Below are 18,195 nucleotides of genomic sequence, written 5' to 3'. Positions count from 1 at the left end.
CCTTAGCAGCAACAACTGCAATCAAGCGTTTGCGATAACTGGCAATGAGTCTTTTACAGCACTGTAGAGGAATTTTGGCCCACTCATCTTTGCAGAATTGTTGTAATTCAGCCACATTGGAGGGTTTTCGAGCATGAACCGCCTTTTTAAGGTCATGCCACAGAATCTCAATCGGATTCAGGTCGGGACTTTGACTACGCCACTCCAAAGTCTTAATTTTGTTTTTCTTAAGCCATTCAGAGGTGGACTTGCTGGTGTGTTTTGGATCGTCCTGCTGCAGAACCCAAGTGCGCTTCATCTTGAGGTCACAGATGGCCGGACATTCTATTTCAGGATTTTTTGGTAGACAGCAGAATTCATGGTTCTATTTACCACAGCAAGTCTTCCAGGTCCTGAAGCAGCAAAACAGCCCCAGACCATCACACTACCACCACCATATTTTACTGTTGGTATGATGTTCCTTTTCTGAAATGCCGTGTTACTTTTACGCCAGATGTAATGGGACATACACTTTCCAAAAAGTTCAACTTTTGTCTCGTTAGTCCAGAGTATTTTCCCAAAAGTCTTGGGGATCATCAAGATGTTTTCTGGCAAAACTGAGACGAGCCTTTATGTTCTTTTTGCTCAGCAGTGGTTTTCGTCTTGGAACTCTGCCATGCAGTCTCTTTCTTATGGTGGAGTCATGAACACTGACCTTAATTGAGGCAAGTGAGGCCTGCAGTTCTTTGGATGTTGTTCTGGGGTCTTTTGTGACCTCTTTGATGAGTCGTCGCTGCGCTCTTGGGGTAATATTGGTCGGCCGGCCACTCCTGGTAAGGTTCACCACTGTTCCATGTTTTCGCCATTTGTGGATAATGGCTCTCACTGTGGTTCACTGGAGTCCCAAAGCTTTAGAAATGGCTTTGTAACCTTTTCCAGACTGATAGATCTCAATTACTTTGTTTCTCATTTGTTCCTGAATTTCTTTGGATCGCAGCATGATGTCTAGCTTTTGAGGATCTTTTGGTCTACCTCACTTTGTCAGGCATGTCCTATTTAAGTGATTTCTTGATTGAGAACAGGTGTGGCAGTAATCAGGCCTGGGTGTGGCTAGAGAAATTGAACTCAGCTTTCCAAAGATGTGATAAACCACAGTTAATTTATGTTTTAACAGGGGGGGCAATCACTTTTTCACACAGGGCCATGTAGGTTTGGATTTTTTTCCCCCCTTAATAATAAAAACCTTCATTTAAAAACTGCATTTTGTGTTTACTTGTGTTATCTTTGTCTAATATTTAAATTTGTTTGATGATCTGAAACATTTAAGTGTGACAAACATGCAAAAATAATAAGAAATCAGGAAGGGGGCAAACACTTTTTCACACAACTGTATATTGCCAACCCTTATGTTCATCTCAATTTTATTTAATTATAGAAGACACAAGTCACATCATTTGGATACTATATCTCAAGTTGAATCTGTCTATTGGTGGAGAAGGCAAACAATTACATGTCATAAAAGCAAAAGGTTGTGTCTTCGTCTTGATTATGGCAGTTCATCTTTCTCCAGTTGTTGGATTTAAGTTTTTATCTAGCCTATGGACATGTTTTCTTCCCCCCCCCCCCACACACACACACACACAGAGAAAGAGAACTTTGTCTCTCTCCGCTCACACGTAACACTGTATTGGTTTATGATTCCCCTCAAAATTTCAAGTGGATTCAGAGTTATGTATTGACATAGCAGCATCTGAGACTCTTGTATTGATTGAGTCGTATCGGTTCATCGTCACACACCTAGTGGGTTCAAACTAAATGTGCTATCTTCTGAGTTGTTTCATAGATCTAGATGTAAATACCTGCTACCAAAGCTAATCAAGTTAGCTAAGCTAACTTTAAGTACAAAGTGCATTGTGGGTGATCAAAACTGTTTCAAATGAACTCCAAACAGTCCGGCACTAACATCTGTTCAATAGAAAGTAAGGAAGGGCATTGGTCCTCACTGCTTTTGTGACACTGAACTCTCCGCAGCACTAGTCTAGAACTGTCACGTAATGAATGTCTGGTCCAATATGTAATCTTGTTTACTTGAACAGCTGTTTGAATTTAGACATTTAATATTTGAGCATGTTGGTGTCTTTAGTTGAATGAACAAGGTTTTTGTAGGACACCATGTCTGTACTCCTTCAGACAAGGTATCGTAAAGGGATCATTTTGATTACAGTATTGAATTTGGCACTAGTACATAGAATTTTGAACTCATACCCAGCTGTACTAGCAAGCAACCATCCCTTAACCAACCGTAATCAGCTATCCAACCATTCAGTTAGCTCCCAGGAAACAAGCATCTGGGATGTGGTAACTTAGTCTACATATCAGATAGATGAGACACTTTATATTTAACATTTGATGTTTCCTCTAAGTTACCTCAATCATATCTTTGGCATTTCCATACTGACATTTTTTGTTTCTCAAGAGCCGAGGAATACATTAACACTGACATATCTAAAGTGAGCAAATATCAGCAAAAATATAATCATTGGTGTACCCCTAATTCATAATCAATGCTAAATAATAATAATTTAAGATTATTACATTGTATTCAATTTGACTGATACTTTCCATTATTAACTGTGGTATGAGCTGTACATGCAAGTTACAGAGGAGCAAGTCAAGTAGAGGTTGTGCATTATTTACTGTGGCACAGAGGACCGATCAGCCATGACCGGCACTGAGTTCTGATGTTCTCAGGCTACGGTTAGTGGAGGAAGTGGACGTCCTTCCCTTCCTGCTCTTGATTTCCTGTTGGTGAAGTGACGGTTCTACAAAGACACCCCCGCCCTCCCTCATTCAGAAGGATTGACAACAAAATGTAATGTTTTAAATGGACTGACATGTTCTATGACACCAGATAACAGTGTTTACATGTTAGGGTCATTGTGAACATTACTCTTTTTGACCAACCCCCCCCCATTGTGCAACATGGATACAAAATACTTGTCCCTACAGTGACATATGCAGCGTTTATCAATTAGCTCCAACACAAGCGTTGTTTGCGACATATTTGAACAAGAAACATAAACATAAACAGAGAAGTCAGAGCTCATTGTCCACTTTAGAGAGTTCAGTGTAAACTTCATAGCTTTCTGCTGAAGAGCATAATACTGGACTTCCTTGATGAATGGCTGTTGCTGATGAGATTGTTGGCATCCAAAGTCCACAGGGCAAAATCAACCCCACTGTCCTCTGTGGGAGCCTAACACTGGCCAGCCTGAACAAACAGTTACACTGCAAGGATCAAACTCAGCCAATCAGACTTCAAAGGGAAGCTAGATGACCGGTCACAGTGGGCCAGCAGATCATACGCAGCTCACAGGAGTTCTTATGTAGCTTTAGATTCATCTCACATTTTACAGTTCCCTTTGTTAGCACATCATCTCTTCTTCTTCTGCTGCCGCAGCATCTTTCTCCTCTTCATGATCATGGCATGCAGCTTCTCCAGACCTTCCTGCAGTCCCTCACCAATGATAGCACAAGCAGGCAGAAGGTGCCAGGCTGTGGCGGGGCTGAGCTCACCTAGAGCCAACATGCTCTCCATCTCAGCCATACTGAGTGAGTTCCTCAGGTCCTGTTTGTTAGCCACCACCAGAACTGGCACCCCCTGGTTCTCTGTCAGCCGTGTGATCTTGTGCAGCTCTGTCTTGGCCTCCTCAATGCGCTCAGCATCCACAGAATCCACCACGAACACGATGCCATCAGCACATCGTGTGTAAGAGCGCCACAAAGGACGCAGCTTCTCCTGACCGCCTACATCCCAGAAGTGGAAGGACGCTGTCCGTTGGCTACCTCCAAGAGACACCTTGATCTTCTCTGTGTTAAAACCCTTAGTTGGGACAGTGTTTACAAACTCATTGAAACGCAGGCGGTACAGTACAGTGGTCTTGCCTGCACAGTCCAGTCCTAGAATGACAATGTGGAGAGCCTGGAAGGACGGCAGGCAGGGTAAGAGGGAGTGATGATCTGATAATCTGTTCCCCATCTTGGTAGAGCAGGAGAAGTCCTCACCAAACGTTTAACAGGCTGCTTTTATTCCAAGGGGACTTCAGTAGGAGCCTGGGGGGTCAACACAGCATGCATAATAAGTCAGAGCAGTGGCAGCACACAAACACCCAGCACCTCATAGCTTTATGAAAGACCAAACACCCAACAAGTGAATATATCCCCTCTCTCAATGGTGTACCCAACCTCACAGTATACTGCTGCTGAGAGATGAATGAGAACTAAAGCAGCAGGGTGGAGAGCACCCCATTTGCACATGTAGCGCCACAGCAGCCAGCAGGGATTTCATACGCTAATTTCTATTCAGTATCGAGTAGAGCGTTAATCAGTAAACAACCAAATGAAGGCTTTTGAATTTGACCAAAATCCCAGATGTAACCGTTGAGCCAGTGTTCAGTGATGGGGACAGATCGGGAGCATGTTTCACATCACACCCAAATACAGTCTAGGCTTCAAAAACGTGTTGCTTGGCAACATACTTACTTCTCTCCTCTGCTGAAAGGACAAGGTTTGGATTTCAAAAATATGTTAATTAATATAGCCTTGCTGCAAATAAACACACACACACACACACACACACACACACCTAAAGAAGCCCTGTGGCAACTCAAACATGTTCGGGTAAATTTGGTCCGCATTCAACTGCAATAAATTACGACTTTCATAATTGGTTAACAGCTGAATAACGGTCCACTTGTCCACTGTTAACGTTAACGGGAGACTGGAAATAAATACCGTGACCGGTAAAAGAGTGGAACGCAGTGTCGCTCGGTGAGGTAGATTGGTACGCGGTAACTAATGATTCAGGGAATACCTCTATTCTTATCAAATGAGAAAAGATAAAGCTAGCGTTATAGCTGGATGCAGATACAGTGCAGGGTCTTAAGCGGACCCTGGCGTGTAACGGTAGACAAGAGTAGGCTCCACTTCAGGCTATGATGCCAACAAGTGATTGAAAATCATAAAAGTTAAATTGGCTTTATTGGGCCCAGTGTGGCTGACAGCTAGGCCTGCACATTTACATGTAACGCGAATGAAACGTACGGTAACGTTACATGACAGCACAGAGGAATGGAGAACAGTATTAATGTGGGGAAATCGTTTCTTTCAGCTGTTGAGCTAAATGTGTTGACGCGGTAATCAAGGTGTGTTCTACACAATCCGTAGTATCACTGGAGGAAACTTACCTTCTCCACCAGTGCTACCGTTGGTCCAGCAGAAGCTCAAAGTGTGTTCCGAGGCGCTGTGTTCGTGCTGCGTGCTCTCACAGCTTCAGCCCCACTGAGCCGCTCTGCTGAGAGGACTCCCTCTCGCTCCTTAGAGGCACCAAGACACACTACCAAACAACACCACTTCCGCTACGCTTTTTCAAAATAAAGCCCTCATGAGCTACTATGCAACTCCTTTTCAAGTGTCTTCTTTTGAAAAAGAAATCGGTTAGCAAAGCTCAAAACAACAGGACTTGTTGTTTTGTACTTTTACAACAATTCATAGTTTGACAGATTTTTGTCAAGTCATCAAATTCAATCGCTGAGGAAGCCCACGAGAAAGCTTGGAAAGTGGATACTGAGTTACTTTACTGATAAAGACAAAACGTTCTCTTCACCCTCTCATACTCATACAGTATTAGGTCTGAAAATGATACAGATCCAAATAGTCAGGGTTTACACCATAGACTGTACTGTAAAGAGATCAAATAGGTACAATTCCAACTATTGCTTGACTTCTGGAAAAGGCTTGATTTAGTTTACTTCTTAGGTGTCAGATATTCTATATAAAAACTGCTGATCTATTTGAGTGCACTCCAGTTTGTAATTTTCTAATTTGCCCACATTTTCTTGTCTTGGATACCCTGGTTTCCAAACGTATTTAACACTTTTATTGCGAAGGAATGGTGGCGAGCTTTCCTGTCTCGGTCTGCCTAACAGATGACTTGATGCAGTTTCTTTACGCTGACTGATCTGAGGTGATGCCATGCCTGCTGCGCTCACGGGCACACGCACACGCAGGTCACCTGTTTTTGTCACTCAAACAGAGGCAACCTGCAAAGAAAGAATCGGATTGAATTGCGGCGAGAAGCAAACATTTCTTTGAAAACTTTATTTCAATGCCATTTTATTGCCATAGAATATGGAGGCCATAATAAGGAATACATCTGTAAAATAATTAGAAAATGAATGTGGAAATATTGAGAGGAATAAATAAAAGAATGTTACAATAAATAAATCACTGTTTGTCAGACAAGACCTGTAGCTGTCTTCAGGCCTGGACTCTGATCCAGCATGTGAAATTTGAGCAGATTGGAAATTGTATGCTCAAGTGACTGCATCTCCACAGTAACGCATTCCACAAAAAACTTAAAACCTTCATTAATGAACATCACTAACATCTTAACTCTACACTGATTACATTTGAGGGTGATCTGGTTCATTTGCAAAGAACAGTATGCTAAAGTATGGCCACTGTAAATGTTGTGGCCAGTAAGTGGCGCTCTGTCTATGGTGCAACATGACACTGTATATGTCTTCAGTAGTGTCACATCTGGAAAAAGATCTGATAATGTGAAGTCAAGTTACAACTATTTCTTTTTTTCATGTCAAAACAATCAAATTTGCTGCGTCGCCGTGGCAATGTAACATCAAGTTCCTATTTTGAGGCAAAAGGCGTTTGCTTTGCCGCAATGCCACTGCAACATAGTTTCACAAACAATTTAGCATCCCAATCCAATGTCTTAAGATGGTACTGCCCATGTTACATCTCGGAGAAAGGTAACACAGGGGCTTTGGTGTAACATTTTGTATGGGGCGCTATTGAGCAACTTTTACCCCTTGAAAATGTAATTAATTCGAAGTGAGACAAATAATTACATCTGCAAGCTGTGCACATCTGGTGTACTGGCTGGACGCTGGTTGATGCGGCTCTACATTTCCATGACCATCAGACACGGTGGGTACAAGTTGGCTGCGTGATGTCCCCTCATCTGTCACCACCTCAACAGAAAAAGGCACACTTCTTACTTCAGGAGGGGCTGACAACATCATCAGACGTGTTTAAAAATGAATCATAAAGATCCACTAAATCACCCAGCTTGAGAACCTGGGCACGCATCACAACGTAGGGCGTAAAAATAGGCGATGCGCGAAACGGGATGAGTAAAGGGTTTGCTGTTTAACAGGTGACTGGGGAGCGACACTAGACTGGTGTTTTAGTTCTAAAGCTGATGCGGAGTGTCAGCTGGAGCTCCTCGGCTGACATCTCCGGCGTAATGAGAAGGTTTGGGGAAACAGGCTTGACGGACAGCACAGGATGTTGCGGCTCCACATCAGATTTTCATACTCCCTTCATAGTTGTAGTGCCTTATAATCTTTATATAATGCATTGCATGCAATTTGAATGCAGGCATATGACTCAAAATAATAATAATAATAATAATACATTTTATTTATATAGTGCTTTAAAAGGCACTCAAAGACACTTTACATGGCAAAAACAGAAACAATCAAAGCAATTATAATAACAACAAAATGGATGACATCATAACGGTAAGGAACAACATGAAAAAAAGAAACATACATAACTGACTTTCCAGGTTAAAAGCAGATTTAAACAGATGAGTTTTAAGAGCAGTTTTGGAAAATGGAACAGAATATGATTATCCTACAACCGGGATGCACCTCTTGCTGCGTATTCTCTTGGAACAGATTACTCTGTTGGAACAGATTACTCTGTTCCAATTTATTGATGGGTACATCATGATAAATCTATAGCTGATTGGGGCCCCAGGCAGTTGTCTGTGCCTAATGGTATGTATACATGTTAAGAAATCGCCAACAACACATTTGGATTTTTCTCATTTATTTGCATTGGAAATCCAAGTTTTTGCAAGTAAAAAGCATGTAAACCTTAGAGCAGAACAAGGAGATTAACACATGTTAACCAGCTACTTATTTTTCAATGCAAAAAAATAGCTCGAGAAGTTTGGGTGTATGGTGGTTAAACTCTTGGGACCTCTTTGATCTTCAGTTTATTGTACATGCAACATAAACATGTTTGTGTTGATTGTTACTCGAAGTACAATAGAGTTTGACCGAAACAAATTCTGGACATTGTAAAATAAAAGCCCTTCATCAAGGATAAGCATCTCTGGAATGTTCTGTAAGTCTCATTTTATAGTTTGTTCGGAGACTTTGCTCACAGCAAGCTGATGCATGTAGTTTTTATGTCTCACCAATGTTTCCTTCATTTCAGTCCAGTCCAAGAACACCATGAACATCATAAGTTAGAATTCTCTGAGCTCTGGTCGCTGTCGTGGCTGTCATCCTTGGTCACCAGCTTCTGCAAGATGGCAGAGTGCTTCAGTCCTATGATCTCTGAAATCTCAGATGGCAGTAACATCCCTTTCTTTACATTCACCAGCTCTTTCTCTCGTGCTACTGCCCCCTGCTGGCCTCCCTTCACACGTTTCCACTTCATCCTTCTGTTCTGGAACCATACCTTCACCTGAGAGGAAACACAAAACAATAAGACATGAAAATGGTGGTTTCTTTAAACTCTACAGTGTAACCCAGGAGGAAGAGGACAAAGTCCCTGCTGAACTCCACAACTTACTCAATGGACAACTATAGTCAGATCCTTTTTGTACTAAATGCTTAAGAATGCTCTGAATCCCGTTTATAGAACCTGTAAAACATGCTTTGACAAACATAAACTGGATCTTTCTTTCATGTGCATTTCATTTCTAACTGCAAACAAATATAAAAAAAACGAAATTTGACAACTCTCAGCTGAAATAACTGTTTCTTTCACTGATACTACCCATACACCCACTCCTGAACAGAGGAATGGTAAAAGAAATAAATAAAAACGTTTATATCGAGGGCGCTTAAAGATGTGCTTGTTCACAAAGCACTCCTTTTCAACACTTTTCCTTTTCAGGCGCATTCCCCCTCCATTGCTCCCTGACCACCCTGATGCACAGGTGGCATATAACAAACCAACAAAAACCAATGCCATCTTTCAAGCCTTGAAGATGACTCTGTTGGTCGCGTTAAGCTCAATACCGACTTTTGGTCTGTCCAAGACTTGGTGCACCTCTTTAACCAAACGCTCGTCCCAGCGGGGGATCAAGGGCCTCTTGGTTTCCAATTCAAATTCGGTTCCGTCAAACTAACTTCACTACATCGAATAGACATCTCTTGGTTAAACATCCAAATTGACTGGGTAGGGCCTCTCACCAAATCAGAGGTAACAAATCCTTCATTCCTCACGGTCACATGCAAATTCACCAAAGAGTTGGAGTTCTTACTGACCCCAAAAGACACAGCTCAGATGACCGCCTTCTTATTGATGAATCACATCTTTTCATGGTTTGGTCTTCCCAGTCAGGTCGACTCTGACATGGGAGCCCACTTGACTGCCAATGTCATGCGCAAGCTTTGGCGGGTACTATGCCTGAGGCCAACCTTCACATCAGCCACTACACTCAAGCCTCCGGTCAGGTAGAGCGGGGAAACCGAACTCTGGTCAACAAAAAAGAGACAATCACAGAGATTGGACTGCCAAACTTCCCTTGGTCTTGGTGGCCATCAGAGCAACCCAGAAACAACTGGGTTATTTCCCTTCAAAATGATGACAGGCAGACAAATGATCCTTCCACTACACCCGGCTGGCTCTACCCGCCAACTAGCATTGCAAAAGCATATATGACACACCAGATGTTTCTTCACCTTCGCCTACAAACATCTGGACAAGAGTGCAGAAGGCCGTAAATCCTACTACAACTAAAATGCTTCCCATGATGAACTCTAAGTGGGGAAGAAAGTGTTGTACTACACCGCAGCCCAACCATGGGGGAGACTTGCTTGTAAGTTCCTCACATGCTGGTCAGGTACCCATGTGAGCACGGACAAACTCCCCCGGTTGTGTACCGGGGAGAGTTAGGGCTAGTAAAGGCCAGAAAGAGCAAACCTACAGACTTGTACATCGTTACCAAATTAAACCACACAAAAACCCTATTGGATTTGTCAGGGACAACCGCGTCCCAGTCAGGTCATACAACTATAAGAAACAAAATTCCAGAGAAAAATCATTCAAGAATCAGGTGCCTTGTCTCCAATCATACCCAGGGACCACAATATTCACTGTCACATACATTTGCTTTTGGAATCTCAATACAACTTGACTACAAGTGGGGGTTATCCTGCAAAACTATAAATGCAGTGGATATGTTTTTATCAGACTTTGCAGTTGACTATGCCCACACATACAGCTGGTGACGTTACTCATGTCTGATATGCTCTGTGATCTTCAGTTGACAGCCTAGCCAAGGGTAGGATTCCCACCATCTTAGAATGTCTGTACGATTAGTCAAGTACTCCAGATGAGTTAAACCGAAGTAGAACAGGACATGATTATTAGTATTAATCTTAGTAGTATTGAGTTTTTCTTTCTTTAACCACATTCATGCTTAGTCGGATGTGGACCTTTCCACCAATGAAAAATGACGATAACAAATGTAATTGCCAAGAGGAAGTAAGAGGTATAAATCAGCCTTTACCAGGTTTTTCTACACCAACTCTGATCATAGAAAGCTGTCACGCTACCTGTTCTTCTCTGCTTATTACAGTCCTCACCTCAACAGTCCGAAGCTCCCTGGACAGCTTCCATCAGACCGAGTAGGAGAGAGGTAACAAGGACGAGGAAACCCCTGCTTGTTCCACACCTGAATAACTAACAACCATATTGGTTAGTGCTTCAGAGACATTCCTGTGTCACTGAATGAACCTTTCATCACCACTGGTCATCTGGAACGCTGCACAAAATAGGAAAACTTCATCTGCTGATATTTTGTACATGCTTTTATCTGGAGCATGCTGGACTACTTTATTGGACTGTTCACTGGTCTGTTTCATGCCACTATTAGACTACAGATTTTGAAATCGGTCGCATCACACACATAAGAAGAATCTTCACATATAGTCTTGTCTCTAACTTCAAACATGCATAAACTACAAGATTTGACAGGAATGGCACATCACACACTACAGAATGTTATTAAGAGTATCGTGGCAGAGAGAGCAACGTACCTCACGTGATCTCATGGGGGTGCAGATGTGAACGAAGCAGAGGCTGACGTGGTGCTACAACTTGCTGTAGAAAAGCTTTGCAGTGAGAAGAAACAAAACCAGAAAGCTAAACAAGTCTGAATGAGAACAGAGCTGGGGAGAAGTGGTGAAAACGGTGTATTCTCCAGCGAGAACTGGAGGTGAGATTTGAACTGTCAGATTTAATATCTGTCAACAGTAATATGCTAGCTAGCGTTAGCCTCAAGGGCGAGAACGTTTACTGTTGCTCACATTACCAGATAATCTGGGCCGAACATTAGCACCAACCAATAGTGATAACGTCTGTCATCATTTCCCTACAGACTTAACAGTATTATCTCATATATTGTAATATATTACCAAAGTATGCTAACAGAAATTCCATACAGCTGACACACTACTCCCTATACTTTCCATAAATACCCTGAAGCAGTCATCTGACTCGTTTCACAATGACTGTTAACACACAAGTGTTTCCGAACACTTTTAAAACCCAGAATGAGGCTGGGCTGGTGTCCACATCTGCAGTAATGCTAACTTCATACAAATGTTTCTTTGTAAGCATTAAGAAAAGCATCTGGACTGTATTACACAGCATCAAAAAGTCACTTCACACACACTGAGAGCAGCACGCTGACATGTCAAAGAGTCTCTGTGGTTTGGAATCGATTCGCCTCAGAGAATTAGTGTGACATGTCCAACCGTTTGCTAATGTCAAAACACTGAGGTTTTTTCTCCTGTACAGTTTTTTAATGCAAGCTATATATATAATGTCTTCATCCACATTGATGGATGTCAATGTTTTATTTGAATATGTGGGAAATTAAAGCAATTATTACTAAATGTTTCACTTTTTTGAATGTATCAGAAACTGGTGGCTATAAGAACAGTCCTGTAATCTAAAGATAATACATATGAGCCCTACAATAACACTAGTGTCATATTATTGATCAAGATACTTTTTTTGTTATTTGTCATTATTCTTTTTTTAAATGGCTAGAAATCCACACTGATAAATGATTTAAGTAAGATCATAATGAGCCTAGCTTAGCATAGAGACTGGAAGCATGAGGAAACAACTTGCCTGGCCCTATCCAAACTACACATAATAAGACATTGAAAGCTCAGCAATAAACATGTTTTGTATAATTTGTTTAAGTGGAAAAAAAGAAAAAAGAAATGAACCATTTGCCATTTTAGAAGGAACTCTTTCTTATTTCATTTGCTGTCTATTCCACACCCTCAATCACAGCTTGACATTCTCAGTAAAGGATGATAAAGATTGTTCATTTTGGACCTTAATCAGGAAATGCCTGTAGGCATCAATTTGGCTTTTACAAAATGTTTAAATGGGATTAATCAGTATTCAAATAATAATTGCATAAATTGACAAAGGCGATGTGAAGTCATTTCTCTGGAGAACATTGACAACTGCCCAGCCACAGGACTGTGTGGACGTGCCCTTCATTGACTTCTCCCATTACCTTTAAGGGCGGGACAGCCTACACCTAATGCTTTGTATTAGTTCATGCCACAAATAATTCCCAGCATAACTACCCCCAACTTCATGAAGCGCCTGTGTGGGTGTGCAGAGCATTTAAACAAACTGTCCAACAGTGACAACAGTTGTCTTACCCAAAGTCAGATGAGAAGATTGGTATCAGCTCCATATCTGCGTGTCTATACAGAGATATGTCCAGGATATGTTTAGCCTAGCTTGACACAAAGTCTGGATAAAAACTGCTAGCTGGCTGTATCTTGCATCTTGTTTGCAAGAAAGTAATCACAATACATCCACGAGGCTCTTCGGTAGTAGACTTATGATAGTGTTCACACCTTGCAAAGAAACTGTTGGTTAAGAAACACCTTGAAACAGAAATACTGGATATTTTCTATTTCTGCAAGCAAAGTCCAAAAGTACATGTACAAAGCACGGCTTTCAGATTTGGCAACTTTAATTAATTGTGTGTTACTGAACACAGAGATATTTATCATTTAATCTGACCCATCAAAGTACTTCTTCTCCCGTTTCCGCCACTAAACAACATAACATATGTCATCTATGAAGACCAAAACCCTTGTTCTCAAGACAAAGAGACGGATCTCTGCTTTAAAAAGCTATTTTATAACTTTCCAGTGTTATGACTTGAGTGGTTGTCAGTGATACCTGTCGATTGACAATAAATAAAAACCATGGCGTATTGTGTCCCTCTTTAATTATATTGTTTTGCTTAGAGTACATTAGCTAGTAAGATTTTGATGGCTACAATATTTATGGTGCTGCTCCTGTTTTCTCCTCCTCTGGCCACACAATGATTCACAGTGTTTCAGTAGGTACCCTACTTGTCGTTCCGTGAGGTCGAGGTTGACAGCTATTTCGTAGCGTCTCAGTCTGGTCAAATAGTTGTGGTGTGCAAACTCGGACTCCAGTTCCCGGATCTGTTCTTTGGTGAAGGCTGTGCGCTCCTTCCTGGGCTTGCTGGTCATGTCTGACTTAAGGCTCCTGTCTTGGGACTCTGAAATGAAAAACAGAACATTTTCCAACCACAGCTTAGTCTCCAAAAGAGAGCGAGAGGAAGAACAAAAACAGGATTGAAAAAAATGAGGGGGGGGTTGTCAAACTGCAGGTGCCCATCTGAAACAAAAATACAATGAAAGCAAGACGATTAAGAGTGCCAATCACCTTTTACTGCTGAGAACGTGGTGTTGTGACCTGTTGTGACCTGTGCTATTCAACCCAAGCAGCGGGTTGGCTACCAGACAGCTGGATTATATCAAGAGGGGAAAGTAAAACTCTTTGTTTGGGATTAATGTTCTCATTTCTAACAACTATAATACAAATTAAAACATTCTAAATACGCTTTTAGAGTAAATAATTATTAAAGGATCATTTCAGTTTATTACAACTGTGAGTGCCCAGCTAAGTATAGCCGGTAAAAGACGATGCAGGAAGTGGGTCTGTAAACTGTGATTGGTGTTTCCGATGGACAGTTTTAAAAAATAATTTTACTGTTGCCCTTTATAAGTTTACGTTTTTAACCTGGAATTTTGTTCACCACCGGCCCGACTGCTCATTTCTTACCCTGTCTAACTTTTTTGTGGTGAAGAATGAAGCAACTATTTACCAAATGTATTTGGAATAACTGAGTGCCATATGAGAGAGGAGAGTTACAAGAACCTCATTTACAGTGGAACCTTTGGACTGCACAGTTTAGGGCTAAGCCTCTACCCGAAGGTCCCAAGCCTCTCCTGAGCCTTACTTACCGTGGGTACAAACTGAAAGTATCTATACCTAGGGCTTGCAGCTTGACACTTATTTATACATTTAGAAACTAAAGAAGCTCACTTCTCACAGTGAGAAACACAATTAGTGTCTGGCACAAAGTACAGTTGTTTTTGGGTGAATCTACTTTACTTTCATGTTCTTCACCAATATGGGGAATGATAAAAAAGAACCTGAGTATAAAAGAACTGAAGTTATAAAATGTATTTCTAAAAATACCTTAAATTCAGTCCGTTTGCCCTAATCTGGTTTTTGTAGCAAGCGGAATGAAGGTTATGGCAAAGAGAAGAAAATTACTAATTTATTATTATAATGCGACATTAGTGCAATTGTTTTATGTTTTGTTGCAATTCATCTTTGTGAACTGTCCAGTTTAACAAATCTAAAAATCAATAAATTAATGCATGTTCATAAAAAACTTCTTTGTGGTGATGTTGGATTGTTAAGAGGTCTGATAGTTAAAGGTATCCGCTGGAGTTTTACTCCTTCACTCCTGTACTAAACAAAGGTCTTTTAACATTCAGCATATATAACAAAAAAAGGAGTATTTATATCCTTGAGCTCAAACAAATCTGTTGTAAAAGAATTTACTGCAGAAAACATTTACAAAGCAATTCTTATTGAAACCTGCATTGTTCAGATCCATGTTTTCTACTTGGCTAACTTCCTGCCTTTTTCTGACACATTTCTAATCTTCTTGGTGTGTTAATACCACCTACCAGTTAGTGTTTCCTTGTGCACATGCAAACAAAACAGGGATACAATCATCAAAACATTACTCTGTAACTCTACTACTAGAAGTCAACATTCTACCAGGTACCTTCAATATTTTTCCTTCATATCATAATCTTTCACAAACCAGAATATTTTTGCTGCCAAAACCTAACCACTCCTTAAACATTTTTATTTGCCATAACCCCAATAATTATTTAACTATATCTGTAGCCAGAGGGTGCAGATATATTAGAAAGAGAAAACATTGGCATTGGATGTAATTCAGTTTTGCTGAATCCTTCAATACCATTTATGTGGTTTTTTTCTGGCGATATTTTCTGGTTGTGAAATCTTAGCAATTAACTTGATGAGTACAATCTTATTATCATTATTATTATTATTAATATTATTATTATTATTATTATTAAGAGAATAAATGGAATATGTTGTCTGTGTCTGTGACAGTATGTATGTTGTCACAGTTATCTGGATGTTTCAGAATAAAGGGAAAAGTCAATATGAAGTCTTGGAGAAACCTTTTAGTCCTGTTATTGAATACAAACACTGAGCTTTTCCCGGATTGTTCTTGCTCTAAGGGTGAAATCATATTTTCCCCACTCATATTGTCTGTCATTACATATTTCAAGGATACCTTTTATGTATTTGTGGTCAGTGAATGATGACAATGAGGAGATCGTTTTGAAAGTAATGCTTCATGGTTAAAAAACACTGAATAATCATTTCCACTGTGTTCTAATGTCCCCAGTGCATAAATCCAGCTGACATTTCATTAGTTGTGTATATGAGGGATGTGCTTACAAACCGCAGTGTGCCAGGAAAGAGTCTGTGCCATAATGTGAAACTACAGCCACCCAGTGAGTTAAACAAAGACATTCATATTATCCTATTGTCATGATATTTTATTGAGTGTAATTAATTACTTTTGATTAGATTCTACTTAGCCTTGAACTCTTGACTTTACAGGATTTGTGTTTCCAGTTATTGTGACAGTTGAATCAGTGCAGTTGATACATAGGGAGGTCACTTTTTGACAGCTTCACTGTGCATACAGCTTGCTTTTTTCAGGGTTGTAGGTCAATAATAACTATGCATATTTCATCATCACTAGATCCTTTTTTGAGAACATTAAGTCCGGAGAAAACTGTAATAAAAGTCCTGTGGCTTTATGTGAGTGCCAATGAAGTTAGAGTTAGGAAATTGGATTTGGTTTAGGACGCTGGCAGCTTCAGCATATCCTGTCAAAGTGTTCATTCTGTCAGTCAAAGCTCCCTTTCTTCTGGCCGGGACATAAACTCGGGACAATCGGAAAGTTCTCAACTTGGCAACTGCTTTGAGCTGCTCGTCAGAGGGGCTAAATGATGAGTGGATATATCGTTGTCTCCTTTTACCAGGAGGAAGCATATGTGTGCAGATGAAGACCTTTAAAAGTTATGCAAGGAAGTTAGATTTCATGACCTGCACTTTCACCATCGCCTTCCCTTTCTTTCACCAGTGAGTCCCACCAACAGTATAGATGAATCTGTTTTGGGCCTCTGCTACTATTGAAGAGACTGAGGTCATGACCTCTGTGTTTTGTAAGGGGATTTAACAATCTGGTCGGAGTTTACACAATATATCCAACACTTGGACTTTTTGTTCATACTGGCTTAAAAGCTGTATTATCAAAGATCATAGACAAGATATATAATAGATATATAAGAAGTGGATGTAATCGTTGTGACATCACCCATTGGTTCGACATTTTGACCATTGCCATCTTGGATTTTAGTAGGCTGCCTACCCTAAAGCATCCCCTGCTTTATGGTCTGTTTGACTCTAAACGGACCATAATGTACTAAATGAACATCATGCTGTATTGAAGAAGACTTGAAACTAGAGATTGAGACCATAAACTCATGTTTACAATGTTTACTGAGGTAATAAATCAAGAGAGAAGTAGAGTCATTTTCTCATAGACTTCTATACAACCAGAGGAGTCGCCCCTGGTGGACACTAGAGAGAATGCAGCTTTAATGTACTTCTGCATTTGCTTCACTTTTCAGAACCAGAGGTTGCCGCTTGATTAAGACATATTGTGCACGAAAATTAATTCCCCTATATTTTACACTCTTAATAAATAAATATTTTTATTTTTCTTTCATTAAGGGGAGCAGGTTCTATGAAAAGACAAATGTGTTTGCAGGGCAGAGGAAATTAAACTGTGAGCTTTATACAAAAATACAGTTTCTTGGGAAGCTGGACTTCGTGCTCTTACCTGAGTTATCATTCGTGCCTTTACTGCTCCCTCTGTCTGGCTCCTCTGAAGACAGACTATGACGGCCATATTCCCCAGTTACACACGACGCACCCTTGGGTTCACCGCTGTCCAAACTGGGGTTGGAGCCACACAGGTTCCGGCCCCGCGAGCACGGTTCCGGGGCTGCCGTGGCCTCGAGCAGTGGCAGGCAGACACTGTTAGGTGAGAGCACCTGGGGGGGGACGGGCCAGCCAGGTGGGTGCTGCTGCTGAGGCAGGTGGCCTGTGCTGCTGAACACTCCATTGTCCTCTCCTCCAGAGTAGCTGCAGGGGGGCGAGGAGCTGGGTAGATCGGAGACGTGGTCACTCTGGCCGAGCAGGGTCAGTGGCGAGTGGGTGACTGCGGGGTGCAGGCCTTGGGCCGGGGCATGAGGGCTGCGTAGACAACCAATTAAAGAGTGATCCATGGTGCGGTAGTCCTCCAAAGCCTAACTCCTACCTGTCAGATTGAACCAAAACTCCCAAAGCAACAAGCTAGAAGAAAGGAGGAGGAAGCCAGAGATGTGGGCAGCTTGAGTCTCAGCTCTCCTCTCCTGCCCCTCTCAGGTCAGACCCCCAGACCCTCCTGATTCCAAAAGAAAGACCGTTGAAGAAAAGGGTCTCGGGTAATCCTGAGCATGCAGACGTTTGACAGGCAGATGGTGGGTAAACATTGAGAGGCGGAGGGGATCTCAGATGACAGCGGAGAGCGCCAGGACCAGTGTGGAAGGAGAGCGAGCTTTCAGGGAAGTTGTGCTGGAG

The 18,195-nt window shown here is 41.4% G+C and overlaps 2 protein-coding genes across 2 annotated transcripts; both read right to left on the bottom strand.

Moving 5' to 3' along the window:
• Nucleotides 1-1,980: 1,980 nt before the first annotated feature.
• Nucleotides 1,981-5,308, bottom strand: LOC116396581 (ADP-ribosylation factor-like protein 4A). The gene is made up of 2 exons (XM_031871267.1): nucleotides 5,226-5,308; nucleotides 1,981-4,092 (listed from the first exon to the last, which is right to left on the bottom strand). Exon 2 carries the CDS (start codon nucleotides 4,016-4,018, stop codon nucleotides 3,413-3,415), a length of 606 nt encoding a protein of 201 aa, XP_031727127.1. The 5' UTR covers nucleotides 4,019-4,092; nucleotides 5,226-5,308; the 3' UTR covers nucleotides 1,981-3,412.
• Nucleotides 5,309-8,310: 3,002 nt separating this feature from the next.
• Nucleotides 8,311-17,861, bottom strand: LOC116396557 (homeobox protein MOX-2-like). The gene is made up of 3 exons (XM_031871222.1): nucleotides 17,414-17,861; nucleotides 13,485-13,657; nucleotides 8,311-8,538 (listed from the first exon to the last, which is right to left on the bottom strand). The coding sequence occupies exons 1-3, from the start codon at nucleotides 17,859-17,861 to the stop codon at nucleotides 8,311-8,313; spliced, it is 849 nt and encodes a 282-aa protein (XP_031727082.1).
• Between the last annotated feature and the right edge of the window lie 334 nt (nucleotides 17,862-18,195).

This window comes from Anarrhichthys ocellatus, unplaced genomic scaffold (genome assembly GCF_004355925.1).
Source record: "Anarrhichthys ocellatus isolate YVR2014 unplaced genomic scaffold, GSC_Weel_1.0 scaffold57, whole genome shotgun sequence".
Taxonomy (NCBI): Eukaryota; Metazoa; Chordata; class Actinopteri; order Perciformes; family Anarhichadidae; genus Anarrhichthys; species Anarrhichthys ocellatus.
The sequence above is the reverse complement of the archived record's forward strand: the minus strand, read 5'-3'. Positions and strand labels throughout refer to the sequence as shown.

Coding starts and splice junctions, on each gene's coding strand:
- LOC116396557 (XM_031871222.1), bottom strand. CDS start 17,861: ATGGATCACTCTTTAATTGGTTGTCTACGCAGCCCTCATGCCCCGGCC. Junction 13,658..17,413: donor AGGCACGAATGATAACTCAG/GTAAGAGCACGA, acceptor TTTTCATTTCAG/AGTCCCAAGACAGGAGCCTT. Junction 8,539..13,484: donor TCGACCTCACGGAACGACAA/GTAGGGTACCTA, acceptor GTTTCCTCTCAG/GTGAAGGTATGGTTCCAGAA.
- LOC116396581 (XM_031871267.1), bottom strand. CDS start 4,018: ATGGGGAACAGATTATCAGATCATCACTCCCTCTTACCCTGCCTGCCG.